This window comes from Notamacropus eugenii, chromosome 1, assembly GCF_028372415.1.
Source record: "Notamacropus eugenii isolate mMacEug1 chromosome 1, mMacEug1.pri_v2, whole genome shotgun sequence".
Taxonomy (NCBI): Eukaryota; Metazoa; Chordata; class Mammalia; order Diprotodontia; family Macropodidae; genus Notamacropus; species Notamacropus eugenii.
Window position 1 is genome coordinate 617,933,098 of NC_092872.1, and position 21,235 is coordinate 617,954,332.

The window sequence follows — 21,235 nt, forward strand, 5'->3', positions numbered from 1 at the left end:
TTCCCTTTGAACAAAAAGGAAATTAAGTTTTCTTTATTTTAATTGTTTTTAATCTTCAAAACTGTATTATCAATCAATTCTTACATTTGTAGAAGTGTTGATAAATAACAATACTTGCTTTGTCTTTGCAAATTAAGAATAGCTATGATTCAGATATTGAATCTTGGCTAAATAAATGAGCAGTTAAACTTCTACAGTTTTACCACCTTCTAATCAACCATCCCCTATTTAAATAATTGTACTGATATTAAATAAAACATGAAAAATATGTATATCCCATAAATATCCTCCTGAACATCATAATATAGTGAAGCACATAATATACAAGATTTTTCCAAGAAGCTGATAGCTGAAAAGCATAAACAATACACAATGGTTGTAATGGGGCCAGCACCCAAACACAGAGGCCCAGGCAGGCACAGTTCACCCCAGTGACTCATCAGGACACCCACCCACTCTCCCTTCTGGCTATCCCCTTTCCCCTTCAACTAGAGGGTTGGAGTGGAAAAAAAAAATGGGCGTAGGGGTAAACCACAGCAATACAATCAAGGGAAAAAGCAACTGCAAAAAGCTTTGAAATTAGGAAAAGGTAAAATCATGAAACAAAAAAGATAGTCATTTGCAGAGAGGCTGGTGGGTCAAAATAACAAAGAAGTCCTAGAAATCTCGAGAGTGCAGAATATTCTACAAATAATATGATGTATGAAGAGTCCAAGAAGTTTTTCTAGCAACTCTCCTCCATTTTTTAAGCTATAAATGTGTCTGAAATGTCTGAGATTGAGGTCATAGTAAATAGACAAGGAAGGGTCCCTGGGGTTCACCTGGTCCAGTACTCTCATTTATATTTTAGAAAACAGGGGCCTGAAGAGGTTAAATCATTTACGTAGGGACACGTAGGCACTAAGTGGCAGAACTGGAGTGTGGTCTTGAGTAGGTCACTTCCAAATCCAGCTTTTTTTTCTATTATCCCACCCATAGGGTCTCTTTCAGATTAGCTGTGGTTAACTGCCAGGAATCTGAAAATACATTTTCATCCTTGACTGACCAGTTCTTCCCTAAGATGCAAAATAACCTACATGCTACAACTATCTTCTTTTTAACAAAAGTTGTAGCTAATCAAATATATTCCTCCTGCTGAGTTGCCCTGTACTCAAAGTTGCCATACCATTTCCAGCTATGCAACAAGGAAATAATCTATACAGGCAAAAATAATTAAAAACTGACATGGTTTTGTACATAAATTCAAAGAAATTTATGGTCTTCAAAGCTTTTGCAAAACAAAACTCTGAATTGACTTTGCTAGCAAACTGTCAGCAAAATATAACTGTGTTGTCAATGAGCAAAGCATTCATTCATTCATTTATTCCAGGGAGAGCTGTACACTGTCAGTCTGGTTTTGTGGCTGCTGATAGTCATATTTCCTTGCTGTTAAAAAAAATTTAAAAAAAGATAGAAACAGTTTAGTGACATTTATTATTGACTGGTAATTCTGGCTAACATTATTAAAATACTATTCAACTCATGGGTGTCTCAACAAGGAATTAGTAATAGTTTTGAATTAAATTAGCATGCATTTCTACTTCCTAAATGAAAGCTAATCTACTTTATATTCCTCTCATTTCCAGACACATATCTTCAAATACACAGTAGTTTGTTCTATACATATCAGTCTTATTTAGGATATTACTCATTTGTAGGGTATTTGGGAATCACAAAGAGACTTTAATACATTATTTAATTTGATCGTCAGAACAGTACTCTGGGGTAGATAGTGTACTATTTTATCACCATTTTATAGATGAGAAAATTGAGACTTATAGAAGTTAAATGCCCAAGATCACATTTTTAGTAAGAAAGAACATATATATGAGCAAAGTTCTTTTAATTAAAAATTTAATAGCCTAAATAAAAATTATTCCTCTTACCAAATGTATTCATATGATAAATTTTCTTCTTCCTAAAATACTTCTACTTTAGGGTAAGTAAATAATAACTTCTTGTCTATGCTTTCAGGAATTTGCCAACACTTTAGATGACAAGTATAAAGAGACATTAACTTTAGATTTTGTCTGTGATATAAAAAAATATTATTGAGAACATGTATGGCTAGAAAAAGGAGGTAGATCAGTCATAAGGGAAGACTAACAGATGGACAATTTCAGTGCTTCACTTATATCAAAGGAGAATGAAAAAATCAGCACCTAGCTGAGTGTAGTGGATAGGGAGCTAGACTTAGAATTGAGAAGTCAAGCCAACAAGTCTTTATTAAGTCCTACTTCATGACAGGCACCATGCTAAGTGCTGGGGCTACAAAGACAAAAACAAGCCCAGCCCTCAAGGGGCTCTCAGTCCAACAAGGGAGACAACATGCAAACAACTTTGTTCAAACAAGATATGGTGTAAATCCAGAGGGTAATCTTAGAGGGAAGGCACTAATATCGAGGAGGACTGGAAATGTCTTGATTTTAGCTGAGACTTGATGAAAGCCAGGGAAGCCAGGAGGTGCTCCCAGTTCTGCTTCTGACTGTCCAGACTTTGCCATCTTGATCTGGAAATCCCCTCCACTCTTCTAGTCCCTTTCTCCTACTGATGAGTTTCTCCTGGGGCCTCCATTTTGGAGCAGGGCCCAGGTTGGCTAACGTTCTCTTCAAGGTTTTGGTTCTCACTTTCCAGATTTTGATACCAACCCTCATGCCTCTCATCTTTCTTTTCTTTACTCTCTGCTTTTCAGATCCTTTTTGCTTACAGTCTCCCCTCTTGGAATATAAACTCCATGAGGTCAGGGAAATTTTCTTTTTGACTATGTTTGTATTCTCAAAGTTTAGCACAGTACTTGGCACACAATAAATATTTATTAAATCTCCATGTTGCCTTGGAGATGAGGAGAATGACAATTATAGGCTGGGGAACAGCCAATGATGAGGCATGGAGCAAGGAGATGGAAGGCCTTGTGTGACTGTGTTAAAGTTGTATCTTGTTCTGGTCCACAAAAGCACCCTCACCCCTACTCCTAATCACTGTAGTATGTAAATTTTATGGGTAGCCAATAAAAGGTAAGCAGGAAGTGAGATTACAAAGTGAAACCTGGATGTCATGTACAAACCATCCTTAAGATCAAAGGAGCATAATTTGTAAGTTGTGATCATATATTAACTAAAATTCACATTTTAGTTCATATGTGCCTAATCAAGAAAAACCATCTAGGCACTGTTGTCAAGGTTTTGGTCCTATGATTCATAAATTCCAGATAAATTCCAGACCTCTGTATCTCTAGACCAGCAGAATATCAAAAGGTGTTGATAACTCTGGAATAATGACTTTGAAATTTTACTGATAACTTTGGGATGATTTGGATATGTTAATAAACCAACCCCAACGTGGCATGTGGTTGATGTTTTCTCAAAAAACCCCATAAAAATGAGATCTCAAACTCCTTTTCCCTGAGCCCTCTTCCATCTCCTAAGGGTCCTTGTTGCCAAGTGTTCCCAACTCCAATCCTCTATTACATAAGTGACTCATCCCCTCTCCATCCCTCTCCTTCACACTGCCAGCCTCCCTTCACCATTCCATTACCCTCTCCTTCTCTTCCCTCCGACCCTTCCTCCCATCCCCACATTGTCTGCCTCTATATCCCCACTTTTCATTGCTTACCTTGTATTTCCTTTGCTGTTAGTCCTTACACCCATTTTGGTTATTACAGTATGATTGTTGCCCTGTTTTCCCATTGCCAAGTTGTAAGGTTAATGGTGAATGGGGGGAAGAGTTAAAGATCTTCCCCATCCATTAACAGAATTCAGACACCTTTTGTTCATTTCTAATGAGGCACTGGGTCAGAGGGTCATGTCTTCTGGCCCTGAAAAGACTATATATACTCTGAGGTGAGGCTTTGCTTTGGGGCTTATTTTTTGGTAGAAGGTTCATGGCCAGATGAGACTCTGGGCATCCATTCCCCAGCTTGGAAAATCCCGATGTTGATGTTTCTCACTCTGGTAATGACGTATGTATTGTCTATGGTCAGACAGTTGGAAGCCCCATCTGATGGCCTTTCTGTTTGTAATTTCTGCTTCTAATTTCTGTTTGTATTTTCTCTGACGTTCAGGGTGTTTTGACTTTTCTCCCTGAACTAAGTGAATGATATATGTGATTGATTAAAGTGATCGTTGACCCCTCAAAAGCTGCTTTTGTTTTAGAAAAGCAGATCTAAGTGCCTGTACATCAGGCCCTCCTATGTATGCCAGGGTCCTTACTGATACACAAGTATGGTCTTTCCTGACAAGTATCCAAAGAACCCTGCCCCTATTTAATTATTTCATAAATTAATTATCAATTCAGGGATGGACAACAAGAAGGTCAGGGTCATTGGGTTACAAAGTAAGTGGAGAAATAAGGTGTAAAAAAGACTGGAAAGATAGGAGAAGGTTACGAAGGGCTTTGAATGCCAAACAGAAGATTTTATATTAGATCCTAGGGACAATAAGGAGTCACTATAGTTTATTAAATGGGCGAAGAGGGGAGGAGGTGGTGACAGTCATACATTGGCTTTAGGAAAATCACTTTGATAGCTGAGTTAAACATGTTCTGGATCATACATCTAGTACTGGGTGTAAGAGAGAAGAGACTTGATGTGGAGAGACCAACAAGAAGGCTAATGAATATGAGAGCCTGTATTAGGGTGGTAGGAGTATCAAAGAAGAGAAGGAGCCAACATGAGAGATGCTACCAAGAGATAATCAACAAAATTTGGAAATAGGCTGGATATGAGGAATGAGAGAGAAGGGTCAAGGAGGACACCTAGATTGTGACTGGGTGACTAGGAAGATGGTAGTGCCTTTGACAGGAACAAGAAAGTTATAAAGAGGAGGGTCTGGGGGAGAAGATAATCAGCTCGATTCTGGACATGTTGAGTTTAAGAATGACTTAAGAATCTGCCTCAAACACTTACTAGCTCTATGACCTTGGGTAAGTCTTTTAACCCCTCTATGCCTCAGCTTCCTCATCTATAAAATTAAAAGGTTGGATTCAATAACCTCTACAATCCCTTCCAGATCTAAATTCATGAATTAGAGAAAGGTCCATAGTGCCTAGTGTAGCTCTCCTATAGAGGAATGACAGAAAGGCATAGGAACCAAAAGAGCAGACGATGAGAAAGCATTAACAATTTGCAATCTATCAGCAGAGGGAGTAATTGTGGTGACAATAACATTGATAACAGTAGCTAACATTTTCATAGAGCTCACTGTGTACCAGGCACTGTGCTTGTGCTAAGTGCTTTACAAATATTATTTCATTTGAGATTCACAAAAGTCATAGGGGGTAGGTGTTATTATTATCCCCATTTTACCAAGGAGAAAAGTAAGACAAATAGAAGCGAAGTGATTTGTCCAGAGTCACATAGCTAATAAGTATTTGAGGCCAGATTTGAACTCAGGTCTTTCTGATTCCAGGCCTGGAACTCAACTGCACCACCTCACTGCTTCTAACACCAGTTAGATCATGGATCCATTAAAGTATCAGTATCTCTAATGTCAACCTTATTAAAAACAAAATTATACGGATTTATCTTCAGTTAATTTGGAACGTTCTTTACTCCAAATCAGAGGAAATGAACATGAGGTAGACCACTTAAACATTAGAAATTCTTATTTTCCTCTAACCAAATTGTTGAGAATACTTAGTTATTGTGTTCAATATTTAAAGATGTGAACTCTCCAAGTCCTTAATGCTAATGGATACAATTCAAATGGAAAACATACTTAAGTAACTCTAGATCTCTGAAACTGAAGCCACAGTATATACTTACAGAAAGAATACATTTCTAGTTGTTGTCTTAAACGAATTTTGCTCATCGTGTCATAGAAGTTGGGCTCCGTCAAAGTTTCTGGCATAGGAGGCACACTGAATATTCTCATGATTTTCCTTTTGTTCCTAAAACACGTTAAAAAGTAATTAGAAATGTGAAAGACAATAAAAATGTCTGTTCACATAGTATGTTGTTATTCTCCCGTCCCTAATATTCAAAATAAATAATTTTATATTTAAACGGGATTTCATTATAATCTTTTTGTTTCACCAAATGACTAGGTCGTATCATTTATGAAAGGGAAGAAGCACAGTGTGCTTCTTGGGCCCCTTCTCTGGCTCAGGTATATCTACAAATAATACTTTCTCAATACACATAAGAATTTTCAAACTACACTTTAAGCAACATCTGTCCCTGGTCTCTCATTCTTGTAACAACTCATACCTCTACAGAACTATAAGGCTTATGAAGGTCTTTCTCTACAACTATGGGAGGTAGGTAGTATAACTACTATTATCTCCATTTTGCCAATGAGAAAACATGGGCTCAGAGATGGAATTGGCTTACCCAGGATCACATTAATAAATGGCCAAGCTTTCATAACTTCTTGGAAGTGGCATTTGATCTGGGGTATAATGGATGGCTAATATTTCAACAGCTGAAGGTAAGGAAACATAAGGCATTCTGGGAGCAAGAAACAAAGGGAACATCATGAACAAAGGTGGACCTAGAAAAAGGTAATCTATGGGAGAGGGAGAATACTCCAATTTAGCAGGAGTCAGTATCATGATCTTTGAATTCAAGTCATGAGAGATTAGGCTAGAAAGAGAAGAAGAAGAAATTAAACTAAGTGATGGCATATAGACCCTTATTGGCAAATGTTTTATGTGGCCCACTGTATATATCTAGGACAATGCTAACCACACTTCACTTTATTCCCAGCCATATTCTTACCAGTCATGTTACCTTTTTAGGGCTTAACCCCATCAGTTCCAAAACTCCTGCTCTCCAGTCTTCCTGATTTGATTGGCTCCACTCATCACTTCTCTAACTTTCCAAATAAAATCCCCTTTTATGGTCACCACACCTTTATATAGAATATAAGTTCCTTGAGGGTAGGAAATGTGTTTGCTTTTATATTTTATTACTAACATTCCTAGTTTAGCATATAGTAAGTGCCCAATAAATATCTTAATTTATTCACCCACAATATTTAAGCTGCCAAGAAGATTACATTCCAGTGAGGAAAAACAACCCACATCGGGGTGTACTGGCCAGGGAAAAGTATTTTAGCTTAGGAAGTAAGGGAAATGGTGAGTGGAACAACAGGACAGTTAAGTCACATACTTTTTCTAGAAGCAAAAGTAATATTTGTTTGATTATCAATCAATGGCATTACGGATTACTTTTCCATATCAACAGGTGAAAAGTGCCATAAGCCACATAATTTTAACTATTTGAGGTATTATGACATCCAATTTTCACATTTAACCTCATGTTTTCATAAACTTACCTTCTGGCATACATGAAAAGGCCAAAGCTAACAAGAATCACTATCAGGTAAACATTGGTGGCCTCATTCCAGGCTTCATGAACAGTGTAATCAATAGAGCCATCATCTCCCATCACTCCATAACCTCCAGCCATGTTACTATAATAGAAAAAAGAAATATTTTCTTATGGTTATGTTGTTAGGACTGGCCACTTAACTAAACCATACAATTAATTTTTATTATCCTCAACTTTCAAAGACTTGTCCCAGGGGTGATGACTCAGGCTTCTCTGAGCAGCAGCGTTGCTAAAGGAAGCTGGTTGGGATGGTCACTTTCCAAATCTTAATCTGACCAACAATAAAGATAAAGGCAGCAGGGAACTTTAAAATAGCAGACCAATAGGGTTCTGGATATGATGTCAATGCTGCAAAAATGATACCAGCCTTGAAAATATTTGGTAGTCCCAATATTACAATGAGAATTTTCTAGGTACTGATGGGGTTCTCTCTCTTCCACATTATATTGATTATATTGATAGAAAAGTTGTTTTGTTATTTGTTTATTTATTTGTTATTTTTCTGATTTGCTACTTATGTCCTCTAACGTTCTGATGATCCTCATGTCATGGAGGTCACCCTGGAATCTCAAAGGTCACCAAATTTTTCCAAATTGGAAAGACCTGAACTGGAGCAAGGGCTCAGAGAAGAATCATGCTTGCTGCCAGAGCACCAGGTTGGCTTCAGAGTGAAGAACTTTTAGTCCCAGAAACTTACTAAGACTTAGAGAGCTTGTGATTTGCTTCAGTAGGAGTACTCACAATGACGAAATCATGGCATCCTGGAAGCTATTTATATTATTACTTCCTGGCTCAAAACCCTTCAGGGGCTCACTAGAGTCTATTGGACAGAAGTTCCTTAGTATGGCATTTGAGTTCCTCTACAGTCTGGCTCCAGGCTACCTTTCAAGCTTTATTTCACTATATGTCACCACCTAAGTTCTACATTACAGCCAAACTTGAACACCAGGAATTTCCAGATCTTACCCCACCCTTTTACACCTTTGTGCATTCACGTAGGCCATTTCCCATGCCTAGAAGGCACTTCCTCCTCATCTCCATCTATAAATATCCTTCCCTTCATTCAAGGTTCACTGTTGGTACCTTGTTCTTTCATTAAACTTTTCCTCAGTGAGCTTTGGGTGACCAGAAAAGTGACATGGGCTCCAGGGTCTCTGATATCACCTTCATGACCCCAGACAAGTTGCTTAGTCACTGGGGCCTCAATGGCCTCATCTCTCAAAGGAGAGACATCCTGATGATATTGAGATGGCCTCTGGGATCCCTTTCAGGCCTAGAGCTATTATCCTATGATCTCCCCTTTCTTAAAATTCTCAGTTCACTAATCTAAACTCCTCTTTTGCCTCTTATGATGCTTGTTATCTCCCCAAGTTATCTGAAGTCAGAGACTACTGTTTTGCATCTTTGTACCTCTAACACTTAGGACAGGGTATGCATACATAATAGAACTTAATAAATAAATGCCTAAATAAATGTCAAATTCAAATCTGTCTTCTACTCAAAGCAAGTATCTTCTCAGTGTGATACTTTCCACTAAAAATACAATTAACAGCTCTTGTCCAAAGCAAATAAAAATAAAGGCAACAGTTTTATTTTTAAGTAGTTAATTAAAACCTTCCCTAAAGAAGAATACTGTTAAATAGTTTAAAATGGAAATTTTTCCATAAAATGTTCTAATATCTAATGGACATTCATCTAGTTATTGTGAAGAGCAACAGAAAAAAGGTTAAAATTGAACAGATGATGACTGTTACTATGGATGAATCATTCATTTTCTGATATTGAGAATATTTAGAATATCTAAGAAGTTCTTTTTTGCAATTTTTTCTATGTTGCCTATAGCAATGGAAGTACTGCATGATTATTCCACTATATGAATATTGCAACTCTTCTTCTGAGTTTTCAAAATGGTCCATTAATGTAATTCATCAATATGGTTTTGCAGTTAAAAAAGTATTTACTGAGTGGTAGGTAGGTCTCCTTTCCTGAAGCTTGTGTAAATCAAATTTCTCAAAACCTATTCAAATAATAGTTGATGCTGATATAGCACTTTAGAGCTTGTAAAGCTTTTCTCATACATTCTCCTTTCATCTTCATGGCCCATGAGAGAAGTGCCATAACTATTATTATTTCCCTTTTACAGATGAGAAAACTGAGGCTCAGATATATCAAAACACTTGCCTGTCATCACATGACTACTAAGTGCTAGAGACTGAAGGCAGAAGGAAACTTGGCTTCTGTAGACCCCAAAATTCTTCAAGTCTAGCACTTGTTTCACGAAGTAACACTGCCTCTCATTTAAGACCTTAGCTAACGTTTTTGGATGTCCTGAACTACCTTAAGTTCAGTGAGTACTTTGAAAGAATAAGTTTAACTTGTTTAAAATTAGGGTGTTGGGTATGTGACCACTTAATATAAAATCAATTTGAATTTTGATATATATGAAGACATATCCTCTGAAAATTAGCCAGAGAGAAATAAAGCACTAGGCCTAGTACTTCCCTAGTCAGGAAGACAGGTTCAAATCTGGCCTCAGACACTTACTTAGTAGTATGAACTCAGGCAAGTCACTTAACTTTTGTTTATCTGTTTCTTCATCAATAAAATAAAATAATAGCATCTACCTCCCACGTTGTTGTGAGGATCAAATGAGATAACAGCTGTAAAGTGCTTAGCATAGTGCATGGCACACAGTAGGTACTACGTAAGTGTAAATTAATATTATCATTAAAAACGTAGACAATAGAGATGCTATATTCACATGCTATGTTATATACAATTGTTCTGAACTACTTAACTTTCAAAAGTCTGGCTGTAGATTTTCTTCTGAATAGAAGCAAAAGCAGGTTTCTTCTTTTTAAAAAAAATGTTTTAAGCAGGAAAGAAGTAGTAGCATCTTAGCTGTTTAGGATTTGAATGATACATTGTTATGGCCCTGTTTAAATTCCTATTCCTTCAATTTAATCTGCTATATGCAAGGCACAGTTTATATTCTCATACCATTCACACTGAACACAAGAAAGTCTGAGGAGGAAGAAAGCACTAAAACTAGGGGAATGAGGAAAGACTTCACTTAGGAGATGGCACCTAAGCTGAGCCTTGGAGGAAGAAGAGGATTCCAAGAAGAGAGACAGGATAAGTGAGTGCCTTCCAGGTATGGGTGTGGACATGACAGCCTGTGCTAAAGCATGAAGGCAGGAAAAGGCATGTCCAGTTCAAGGAGCTATACTCCAGTTCGGTTAGAATAGAAATTACGAGAAACAAGGCTGGAAAAATAGGTTAGGCTGCACTCAGACCATGAAGAGCCTTGAGTGCTAGGTTGATGAGTTTCTACTTTAGGAGCCACTAAAAGGTTTTTGCACAAATGGGTGAAATGATCAGATCTCTGCCTGAGGAAGATGATTTTGACAGCTGTGTGAAGGATAGATTGGAGAGGAGAGATCAGAGGCACAGACACCAATTACGAGGCTATAAAATATAGTACGGGCAAGAGGTGATGAAAACCTGAACTTGGGTGGATATTTTACGATTAAAAAAATGGAGACAGAGATATGGAGGCAGAATCAATAAGACTTGGTAACTGATAAGATACTAGAGGTGAAAGAGTCAAGGAGGAATACAGTTAGAATAGAAATAGAAATCCTAAAGGGAAGGGCTTAAGAGGGAAGATAATGAGTCACCTTTTTAACATGAGTTTGTTTGAGATGTCCATTGGATATACACATGGAGATGTCTAGCAAGGATTTCTGGGAGGAGGAAGTAGAATTCAAGAGAGATTAGGGGTAGGCCTAGAGATCTGGAAGTCATCTACCTAGAAAACATAACTGAATTTAAAAGTACTTAAGACAACTAATGCAAAAAGATGTAGAGAGAAAAGCCTAGGACAAAACCTCAGAGGACACCCACTTTGGGGGAGGGAGTTGCATGACAGTCCTGAAAAGAATCCTAAAAAGTCGTCAGACAGACTGCAGGAGAGCACTGTTACAGAAGCCAAAGGTGAAGAGTATATGTAAGAGGGGGTAGCTGGCAGTATCAACAGCTGCAGAGGTCAAGGATGAGAACTGAAAAAAGGCCCTATTTACAACAGCTTGCTGGTACATCTGCCTGACTCAAGTCTTTCCCCACTTAACTCTATTCTCCAACCAGGTGTCACATAAAACTTCCTAAAGCACAAGCTTGACTATGTCAACCCTATTTTCAATAAACTCCAGTGGTTATCACCTTCAGGACTAAATATAAAATGCTCTATTTGGCTTTAAAACCCTTTCAAAACCTGACCCCTTTCCACCTTGCCCGTCTTTTCACACCTTACTCCCTTCCACATGTTTTTTAATCTAGTAACACCAGCCTCTTTGCTGTTTGCCAAACAAGACAAGCCATCTCCCAATTTTCAGTGCCTTTTCAATGGCTAACCTCAGGCCTGGAATTCCTTTCCTTCTGATCTCCACTTCATGACTTCCTTCATGTCCCAGCTAAAATCCTACCTTTTACAAGAAGTCTTTCCCAATCCCTCTTAATGCTACTGCATTCCTTTTATGACTTTCTCCAACTGATCATGTCTGTATCTTGTTTGTACATTGCTATTTGCATGTCACCTCCACCCCCACCTTTGCTTCCCCTTTCCATTAGACTATGAGCTCCTTGAGAGCAAGGAAGGCCTCCTACCTTTCTTTGCATTCTCAGAACTTAGTATACGGTTCCTGGCACACAGTAAGTGCTAAAATGTCAACAAATTGATTTGTAAAACTGATCCTGTATTGGTAGGACATGTTCTGAATCAACTCTCTAGTATAGTTGTGGTGAAAGATTTGCACTGATTTTTTAGGCTACAAAGACTCAAAGATTGTCTCCTAAGTTATAATGCAGTTTGTGGTCCAAGCTGACAGATACAGTACTATCACTGAATAACTGACCTCCAGTAAGTCACAACCTCACAAGCAGGTCCTGTTTCCTTACCTATAAAATTAAGAGATTGGACTAGATGATTTCAAAGGTCTCTTCCAGTTCTAAATTCTATCAACCCATAGTGCTTCATAAAGCACTTTTCTCACACCATCTCTGTGACACAGTGGTACAAGTATTTTGAACTCTATTTGAGAAATGAGGAAACAGGATCAGAAGTTACTCATTCCCAGTAAAAGAACTAGAAAGTAGCAGAGCCAGGTTTAACTCAAGTCTTCTGATTCTCAGTCCAGCATTTTTTCTACTCCATTAACCTGGCCCTCAAACACATTCTTGTATAGTCCCCATTGTGATCAATCATATGCATTATTAATGAGATGACTAACTGCCAGGAGTATGGGTTTGTGACCATGGTACAGAATAATACTAAGTGACCTACATGGGGATGGACCCTGACCTCAACCAGCTGAGCCAGCCGTATACACAAGCGTCTGTTGTGTGGTTATAGCATGCCTTCAACTCTACTTATGGAGCAAAATGTCCAAGGGCATTTGTTCATGTGGCACTCACCTAGCCAGTTAATGTTTCAATGAGGTTTCTGATAGACTAGTCATGATTAGAATGTCATTTGGGACTCTCTACAGGGCCAAATGACCTTTGTCACAAACTGTTTTTGTGAAGGACTGCAGTTATTTTAAAAAGGAAGTGAGATGCAGAGATGCTAGGCGGATCTGACAAACTCCAGGTAAAAATCCAATGTGATCAGTATAAAATGGTATAATACAATGTGGTCAAAACAACCTTTGTCAGGAATTTCAGGGTTTGGATAAGTACATAAGTTGATGGGATCAAATGGTTCTGCCATCAAGCCTTACTGTAGTACCTTGATCATAGGTCCCAGAAACATATGAATGTTTGCGCAGAGGTTTCATATTAGTTAATATACAGAATTTTAAGCTTACGAGAAGGCATTAGAAAGAACTAATGCATAGTTAATTTCGATTCTTATGTACTAAGGAAATTTTTCAATGATCTTGCTTGTTGCTGTCTCAGGACCCCAAACAGAGGCCTAAGGTACTGTAAAGTCAACTTCAAATTTGTAAGACCCCTGCATTCTTGCAAAAAGTCAAAAAAAAAAAGCTGAGCTGAAAGGTATATTTTAGCAGGGAAAGGTGAAGAAAATGTCTAAATTAAGGTGTTTCTCAATACAGGACAAGGCAGGGAATTCCCACCAGCAACATCATCTGGGTTCTTAAAAATAAATGATTGAAACCAATTTGGAGTTATATGACTTGCTCCTTTTAAAAAAAATCCTCTAAAATTGAATAGCTCAGAAAATCTTGAATTAGGATATCAGAACTGAAAGGGACCTTAGAGTTCATCCAGTCCAACTCTCTCAATTTAGCAGATTAAGGAAAGTGAGGCTCTAACCCTCCAGTTTGTACTAGAATGTTAGTAGTCAATCAATTTTTCCCCCCAACATTTCCTCTAAAATTTAAGTGGTACCAGCACTGAGGGAGCATAGTGTAGTATGTAGAGTTGGCTGTGAGGAGATGCCAGGAAACACCTGCATTCTAGCCTCACTTCTGACACAAAGTGGGCAAGACTTGCCCAAGTGACTCTGGGTAACCATCTAAAAGTGTAAGTGGCAAAGAAGGTGACATAAAGAAAGGGAATTCCTTTCGTGGGAATACCTTGTAACCACCACTATTCCCATCACCAGAGAAATCTGGGAAACAGCTTCCTGTGATTGCTGGAGAATTTTAGGAATAAGGTAAACAGGGAAAACTGCCCTCCTCACTCCAACAAGGTCAGAATGAGGAGACAGAGAATGGTTAAGAGAAGGGAAAAGAAGACATGGGAAGAGTCCGGGCGTGAGGAAAGGGAGGAGGATCAGAGGAAGGGAAGGGAACCTTGGAGGTCATCCAACCTCTGCTTTAACAGAGGAAGAAATGGGAAGCCCAAAGGCAGGAAATTATTAGCCTAAAGGAAAAGACATGGGGGCTGGGGGAGGAGGGGGAAGGGGAAGGAGGGAAGGATTACTCGTTAGTAAATGTCCCAGGCTGAATTTGAACTCAGATCGTCCTGACTCCAGGTCTTCTCTATCCCCCGGACCACAAATCTCTCCGTAGCCCCAACTTTTTTTAAGACGCGAGGACCCTGGGCCCAAAGTCACACCTAAGGGGGATGGGAGGTCTGGTTTTAAACTCGGGTTCCCCCTCCCCTCCCCTGGTAAGAAGAGAATGGAGTGGGAGAGGGGAGAGGAGGGAAAAGGGATGACAGCAGAAGCACTGGGACAAAGGGACTGGAAGAGAGAGAGCAGGACAACGAGGGGGTGTAGGGGGAGGGGGGAGGAATGGGGAAAAGGGGAGGGAGCAGGGACAGAGGAGCGAGTGGGAAGGGGAAGGGGAAGAGGAGGGAGGGAGGATAAAGCGGGATCGGCAGCAGGAAGGAGGCGGGGCCAGCCAGCTCGGGGGCGGGGCCTGCGGCTGGTGACGCGACCTCCGCGCGAGGGGGAGGGAGGGGAGAAGAGGACGGGGCGGGGAGGGGGGCGAGGGAGGGGAACGACTCCAACTCACGCTCGGGAGGCGGCTCCGGGCCGGCGCCTCGGCCCGCTCTCGGCCTCTCTCCCCCTAGCTGGGCACCCGGCGCACAGGAATTGCTTAGACCCGGCGGCCCCGGCCGACCCCTGCCGTCGTCATTTCCTGCCGGACTGTCTGTTTCCGGAGAGGAGGAGAAGCCTGATATAGATTGATATCACCTATATCTGCCTATAGCCTATATGTTAGTTTGTTTTCCTTGTTTTCTGTTTTTGTTTTTTCCTTCTCCTCCCAATTTTTGACCGGGAAAGAAGCTGCGGCCCTGGTGCCGCCTCCGGGCGCGTGAGTGGACCCGGGTTCCCCTCCCCCTTCGGACGCGTCACTGCCCCGCCCCCCTCTCGAGACCCCCTCCCCTTTTCTCCCCCTCCCGGACCCGAGCCGAGGGGGTCCTCGTCAATGGTCTCGCAGAAAGTGCGCATGTCCGCAAGAGACCACCGCCCCCCTCCCTATACCCCTCCCCCGAGCCGCGGGCTCTCGGGGAGGGAAGGTGGGGGACCCCTTTCTAGAGACCGGGCGGAGCCCTTCGGCCCGCCTTCGGGGGTGTCCCCCTCCGCGGGTAGGTGGAGCCGCGACCCCGCCCTCTGCCCGGCAGTTTCTTCACCCTCCTCGGCGCGCCCCTTCTCCCCCCTCGAGGGTCCTACCAGCCCCGCTCTTGCGCCGGAGAGCTGGAGGGGTGGGGTGGGGGGCGATTTCAAGCCCCGCCCCCACTCGGATGGAGTGCGCGAGGCGGGGGGGGGGGGGTGGGACTTGCAGACGCCCCCCCTTCCCGGGAGGCGAGGTGGGGGGCGGAGCCTACGAGCGCTCCCCTCTTCCCTCCTTTCCCCCTCCCCTTCCCGGGAGGCGAGGCGGGGGCGGAGCCTGCCAGTGCCCTCCCCCCCCGGGAGGGGGCCGCGGGGCGGGGGGGGGCGAGCGGCGCCCAGGGTGTGGGCGGAGGATCCAAGGCCAGGCGCGGTCTCGGTCCGGCTCTCCTGCTAGACCGGACCACGTGCGCAGTGGGCTCCCCGGCGCTAGGCAGGAAAGGTTGACTGCTGGTGCGGCCCCAGCCCTGCCCTCGAGGGTGAGCTCTGGAGCCCCTGGTGCGAGTGGAAAGGTTAGGGTTGGGAAAAGAGGTGGAAGGTTTGAGGGGGTTCCACGCGTGGGTGGGAGCCGGAGCGTGCCCCGTCGGACTGTCAGGACGAAGCAGTCCAAATGCTCACTTTCTTCCGCGGGGGAGGGCGGGGAGGGGAAGGACGAAGAAAGTCGTGGTTGTCTCGCACTGTGGAGGGCTGCCGCTGCTTTCCAGACGGATGGCTTTCGTTTTCTGGCCCCCAGTTCCCAATCCTGTTTCGTCTCTACGAGTCTTTGGGATGGAGACTAGGAAATGGCTTAGGATCAGGCTGTGGCCAGCTGGCTGTGTGATCGGCAGTGGGAGTAAATGTGGCTGGAAAAGTTTCCTAGTTTGATAAAGTGATGTTTTCTGGTGGCTTATGGCAAGGCAGGTGATAAGTTGTCATAGGTTTGCAACCAGGAAGCCTGAAATACTAAGATGTAAATGATCGGGGCAGCTCTGCCAGGAACCACTGACCCAGAGTGGCTAATAGGTTGCGTTGAGCAGATGTGGTAGTAAATTGCTGCATTTACTAGAACGTTAATGATGTTGAGCTTACTACTGGAAGGACTGTCTATTAGTATAGACAAATTCATAACAGATTAGTAGCTAGAGGAGCTGATTTTTGAAACTTCAATAGCAAGTTTCCTCTACATATTTGATGGGCCAGTAAGTTAAACAGTAATAAAAAAGAAATTGCATTATGTGACTTTGTGTAACAGCACATGAGGTACACTTCTAATGACTTTATATTAAATTAGAGTTGGTTATAAATAATTATGATGTATATGGATATGGTCAGAGCAAAGTTTGGGGAATCCTTAATGATAAGACCTGACTAATCTTTCATACATGTGCTAAATGCATGAGTGCTAATTTTTCAGGGTTTATTAGACAAATTAACATTTTATGTTTGAGACCTTTTATTAGGATCTTCAGCCACGCCTCAACTATCTTCACAATTCTGTGACCTGATTGCATTAAGTTGGTCAATCCATGAGCAATGTGTGATTGTATAATGGAAAAAGTTAGGCCAGATGGCATGGTAGCCTCTGCCTAAATCTTGCTCTTCTTTTATGGGCCACAAAATCCACTTCTTAATTGAATGTAATAAGCTGGCACAAAGAGTAATTATCTTAACGCAAAGCCCAGGAAATGCAAAACATCCAAGTATGCTTATGGTATTTATATCCTATCTTAGGTACATGTAGGTTGTTAGGCAGATTCAACGATGTTGATATGATTATAGATACATTGTAGATATTCTAATTTTCCTTTAAGCATCTTACTGTATATTTAGCTTCATTAATATACATTAAGTCCTCACTTGTTTTAATTTTTTTTACTATCCCTTTAAAAAATCAACTGGGTAACTGAAGTTCAGTGACTCATCTAGAAACAGTTGATTCAAATTACTATTGATTTGATACTTGCTGCTTCTGAGAGTGGTACGGTTTGGAGTTTCTGTCTTATGAGAATGGATGATGAGTGATGAAGTAAGCTCCACTAGAGAATTAGAGGTAATGGAAATTCTGATTCTCTTGAACCACTTTCATGCACTTATTCCTGTGTTCGATCCTGAACCTTCTCTTCTCCTTTTACATTTTCTCATTTAGCGAACTCATCAGGTCCCATGGAGTCAGCTGTCGTTTCTGGGCAGATGACTTCCATGTCTGCATATCCTGCCCTCATATCTCTGCTGAATTGCAGTCCCACCTACCCAGTTGCCTTCTGGATATCTCCACTTGGATGGCCCATTGACATCTAAAATAAAACTCATATTTTCTCCAAACTCATTCCACCTCCTAACTTCCCTGTTTGTGCTGATGGCCCCACATACTTGTAATCATCTAACCTTATAACCTCCAAGTCATCACTGAATCCTTCATTTTCCCTCACCAGCCATATCCAAAACAATTGTCATGTTTTAGGCTTTTTACCTCATCAATGCATTTACTTCCCCTCTTGAAATCTGTGTTGAGCCAAATTGTCCTACTTTGTTATTCCTGGTACGCAACACACAACATTCCATCTTCTTTTTCTGTTCCTTTGCACAGTCTGTTCCCTATTCCTTGAACACCTGTCCTTTTTTACCTCCACTTTTGAATCCTATCTCCCTTCAAGGCTTAACTCAACTGCCATCTCCTTTAAGAGACTACCTGAATCCCTCAGTTGATAGTGCCTGCTCACTCCAAATCACTTTGGAATTTTTTTTTTAGAACGTATTCTGTATTTCCCATGAACATGTTGTATCTCCTCCTTCCTCCCTCCCCCCCCCCCCCTTCCCATAAGCTTCTTAAGGGCAGAGAGTAATATACTTTTGCATTTGTAACTACAGGACCTATCATAGTACCTAGCACATAATAGCTAATTAGTATTTATATGCTGTGCTTTGAGGTTTTGAAAGCACTTTACATATGTTATCTTACTTGATCCTCAGAACAGTCCTGTGAAATAGATGTTATAACCCATTTTATAGGTGTGTAAACTGAAACTGAGAGGTTAAGTGACTTTCCTGGGAGTTACACAGCTAGTAAGTGACTGAGGCAGAATTTGAACCCATAGCTTCCTGACTCCACTTCTAGCATTCTATCCACCAGGCTGCATACATTCCTATTGATTGAAAAAAGATCTTGTATTTGATGAAAAGTGATTTATAGATGTGTGGAAGGGGAAAAGATTCAGAGGATGTTTTGCTGTGGCTGTTTGTATAGTGACATTTGCAAGAAGTTACTCTTTCCTAAATAGTCTATTCCATGGAAGGTGCGGAGAGAATGGGATGGGATGGGATGGAGGAGATGAGACAGTTGTTAAAATTGAAAAAAAGAAGTAAATATGCATTTATTATTAGAAAGTTAATTCTATCCTGTGAGACTGTTCCCTAACACCACCTGCATTTCAAAGCCTTTTCTTAACTAATATCTTGGAACTGTTGACTGTTGGCTGTAAATGAGAAAGTTGAGTCATTCTTATATATGGGGCAAAATCCAAAGAGACCACATCTCTGGTCCTCCCCCCCCTCCATTTTACAGATGATAACCTTGTATTTTAATTGTATAGGCTTCCAAATCTCTTAAGCCTCACATACTGCACTTGCCCACTTAAATAGGTAGTTATTCCTTTAAAGAAGCTTTTAAGCCTGGAAATGTTTAACTTGTTATATATTTCCCAAAAATCCAGTCTTGCTGAATTTTTGTCTCCTCAGTCTGTAACTTGTCTAACCTATTTCTGTACGTTGTCAGAGACCAAGTCACTTTGGCCCGGATAATCTGTACCATTCTCTCAGGCAGTACACCCTTGATTTAGGAATCATTTTACTCATTCCTTAATTACAAGCCTTTGTTGTTGTGCTCTTTATCCCACCTGGAATGAATGCCCTTTACCCCACTCTAACTGTGTGGATTACTCTTCTTAACCTTTTAGAGCCAAGTCTAGATTTCACTTCTGCTACAGTCTCCATATTGTTCTCCCTTCTTTAGTAGCGCTACTAATTTGGTCATATTTTAAAAACTTTTTTTCATCTTGAAGTGAAATTGTAAACTCCTAGAGGGCAACAAGAGTATCTTGTACAGTACTGCTTTTGTTTTCTCACTTCATTTCCTGGGATGGTATTAAACTGTTACAGGTTTATGAATGTTTACTGAGTGACTATCAGGTGCCAAAGGGGGATAACTAAGAATTAGAAGATGTGGTTGGAACCTGAGGAGACAAACTTTCAGGTGAAATTACAGGGCCAGGTTAAAATATGACCATAGTGGGGACCAGAATGTGACTCACCTAGCAGAGTGTGGAAAGATCAAAGAACTGGAACCAGTCTGTTCTACAGAATAGTACAATAACCTTGTACTACCTTGATGCTGTAAAATCTGGATATTCCAAGTGGAAGAGACTTATAATGAAAGGACAGTAGAGGAAGAATATACTTAGAGATTCCTAAAGTCAAGAGGTGAAATGTTTTTTTGAGATGTTCAGAGACAAAACAGTCTAAGTGGAACCGGATGGGGATTACAACTCCCAGCAGACAGCATGGGGCAAAGATTTTTATTTTTGCTTTAAGCCATATGATTTTTCCTCATGGGAGTACAGCTTCCATTTTTCAGGTTGTGTGGGAAAGTAGGCTTCTATATATAGTAGTGTGTTTTACAGACATTTTTCGAGGAATTTATCTAGTCAGTACATAGACAGCTGAACAGCTGAAACTCAGATACTTCAGACCCATGGTTTAGGGGTCTCCCTGTTTATGCTACTATAGTAAATTTCATAAGGTGGCATAAATACTGGCATCAATAATTCATTGCTTTAGTGAAATAATACAGAATGATAGTTGGTATCATAATGCCTTTCCTTCCTTTCAACAAGTCTTTAGTGGTAGTAATTTTCCAGACTACTCTCATCCCTTCAGGGTTTCCTGTGTTTTGTTACCTGCTTTCTTTGCTTTGCAAGGAATGGCGCCCATTTTTCAGCCTGTGCTGAGCAAGATAGACTACTTGATATTTGGTCAAAGTGGCTTCTACAGGACATTTCTCTGGTGGGGAGGGGGAAAAAAGCAGTATGTAAAAATATGCCTTAGTTTTTATCCCAAACCAGTAATACAGTAGTTTTGAAGCGTTTGGAGATGAAGATGAGGGATTGCAAACAAAATACGGCAATATCTCTGAAGGGCACCTGGTGCTCTCTGGAAACCCAACAAGTCCCTTTTGTTGGAAAGTGACTAGATGCTGTTTTGGGCATCAGGCCATCCATAGAGCTTTTGAATTTGAATGACACCACAGATATGGCAGTTTAATACACCACCACAACAGCTGTCCAGAAATTGGAGAAGGAAGTGTTTATCCTGGAATGAAGCATCGGCAGCAAACCTGGTCCCTGGTTAGCAATCAGGGAAGGACACGTTACTTACAGGTATAGTATTTGGTATCATAGATTAGCTACACTTAGTCTTTTAACTAAGGCTTTATGGAAGAAATGATAGATGTCATCTTAATAGTGTATTTGTACGTATGTTGTCATTCTCTATCACTGATTTGGATCATGGATTAGAAGGTAGAAAGGGACTTCAGAGGCCATTCGATCCAAAGCAGTCTTTTTACAGATGAGGAAATTTAGGACCTCGAGACGTTAGGTGACTCGCCCAAGGTCACGTAGGTAGCGTTAGAGACAGTTAAGAATGCTATCAAAACTGTATATTCCATCTCAGTACATGCCTTGTGAAGTTGGAAAAATGGAGGTTCTTTCAAATAATTTTATTGCTACCTAATTAGCATGTTAGACCCAGTC

General features: G+C 40.9%; 3 protein-coding genes across 5 annotated transcripts in view; 2 read left to right on the forward strand and 1 right to left on the reverse strand.

Moving 5' to 3' along the window:
• SMIM19 (small integral membrane protein 19) lies at nucleotides 1-15,290 on the reverse strand. Its single transcript, XM_072635057.1, is given in 6 exon segments — nucleotides 1-1,425; nucleotides 5,801-5,925; nucleotides 7,314-7,451; nucleotides 14,851-14,872; nucleotides 14,875-14,988; nucleotides 15,245-15,290. Coding segments are annotated over 6 exon segments (510 nt in total). The 3' UTR covers nucleotides 1-1,360.
• Nucleotides 14,548-21,235, forward strand: part of LOC140519246 (uncharacterized) — a 14,870-nt gene continuing 8,182 nt past the window's right edge. The window contains exons 1-3 of the mRNA XM_072632097.1: nucleotides 14,548-14,986; nucleotides 15,159-15,961; nucleotides 20,731-20,860. Coding sequence (XP_072488198.1) covers nucleotides 14,548-14,986; nucleotides 15,159-15,961; nucleotides 20,731-20,832 — 1,344 coding nt within the window. The 3' untranslated portion in view covers nucleotides 20,833-20,860. The remainder of the gene's footprint in view (nucleotides 14,987-15,158; nucleotides 15,962-20,730; nucleotides 20,861-21,235) is intronic.
• SLC20A2 (solute carrier family 20 member 2) overlaps nucleotides 14,970-21,235 on the forward strand; it is a 111,867-nt gene continuing 105,601 nt past the window's right edge. Inside the window, exon 1 of one of the 3 annotated variants that reach the window (XM_072635054.1) lies at nucleotides 14,970-15,055. The gene's annotated coding sequence lies outside the window, so the exon portion shown is untranslated. Of the gene's footprint in view, nucleotides 15,154-15,798; nucleotides 15,929-21,235 lie in introns of those variants that run through there. The other 2 variants (XM_072635052.1, XM_072635053.1) reach the window with 2 other exon arrangements.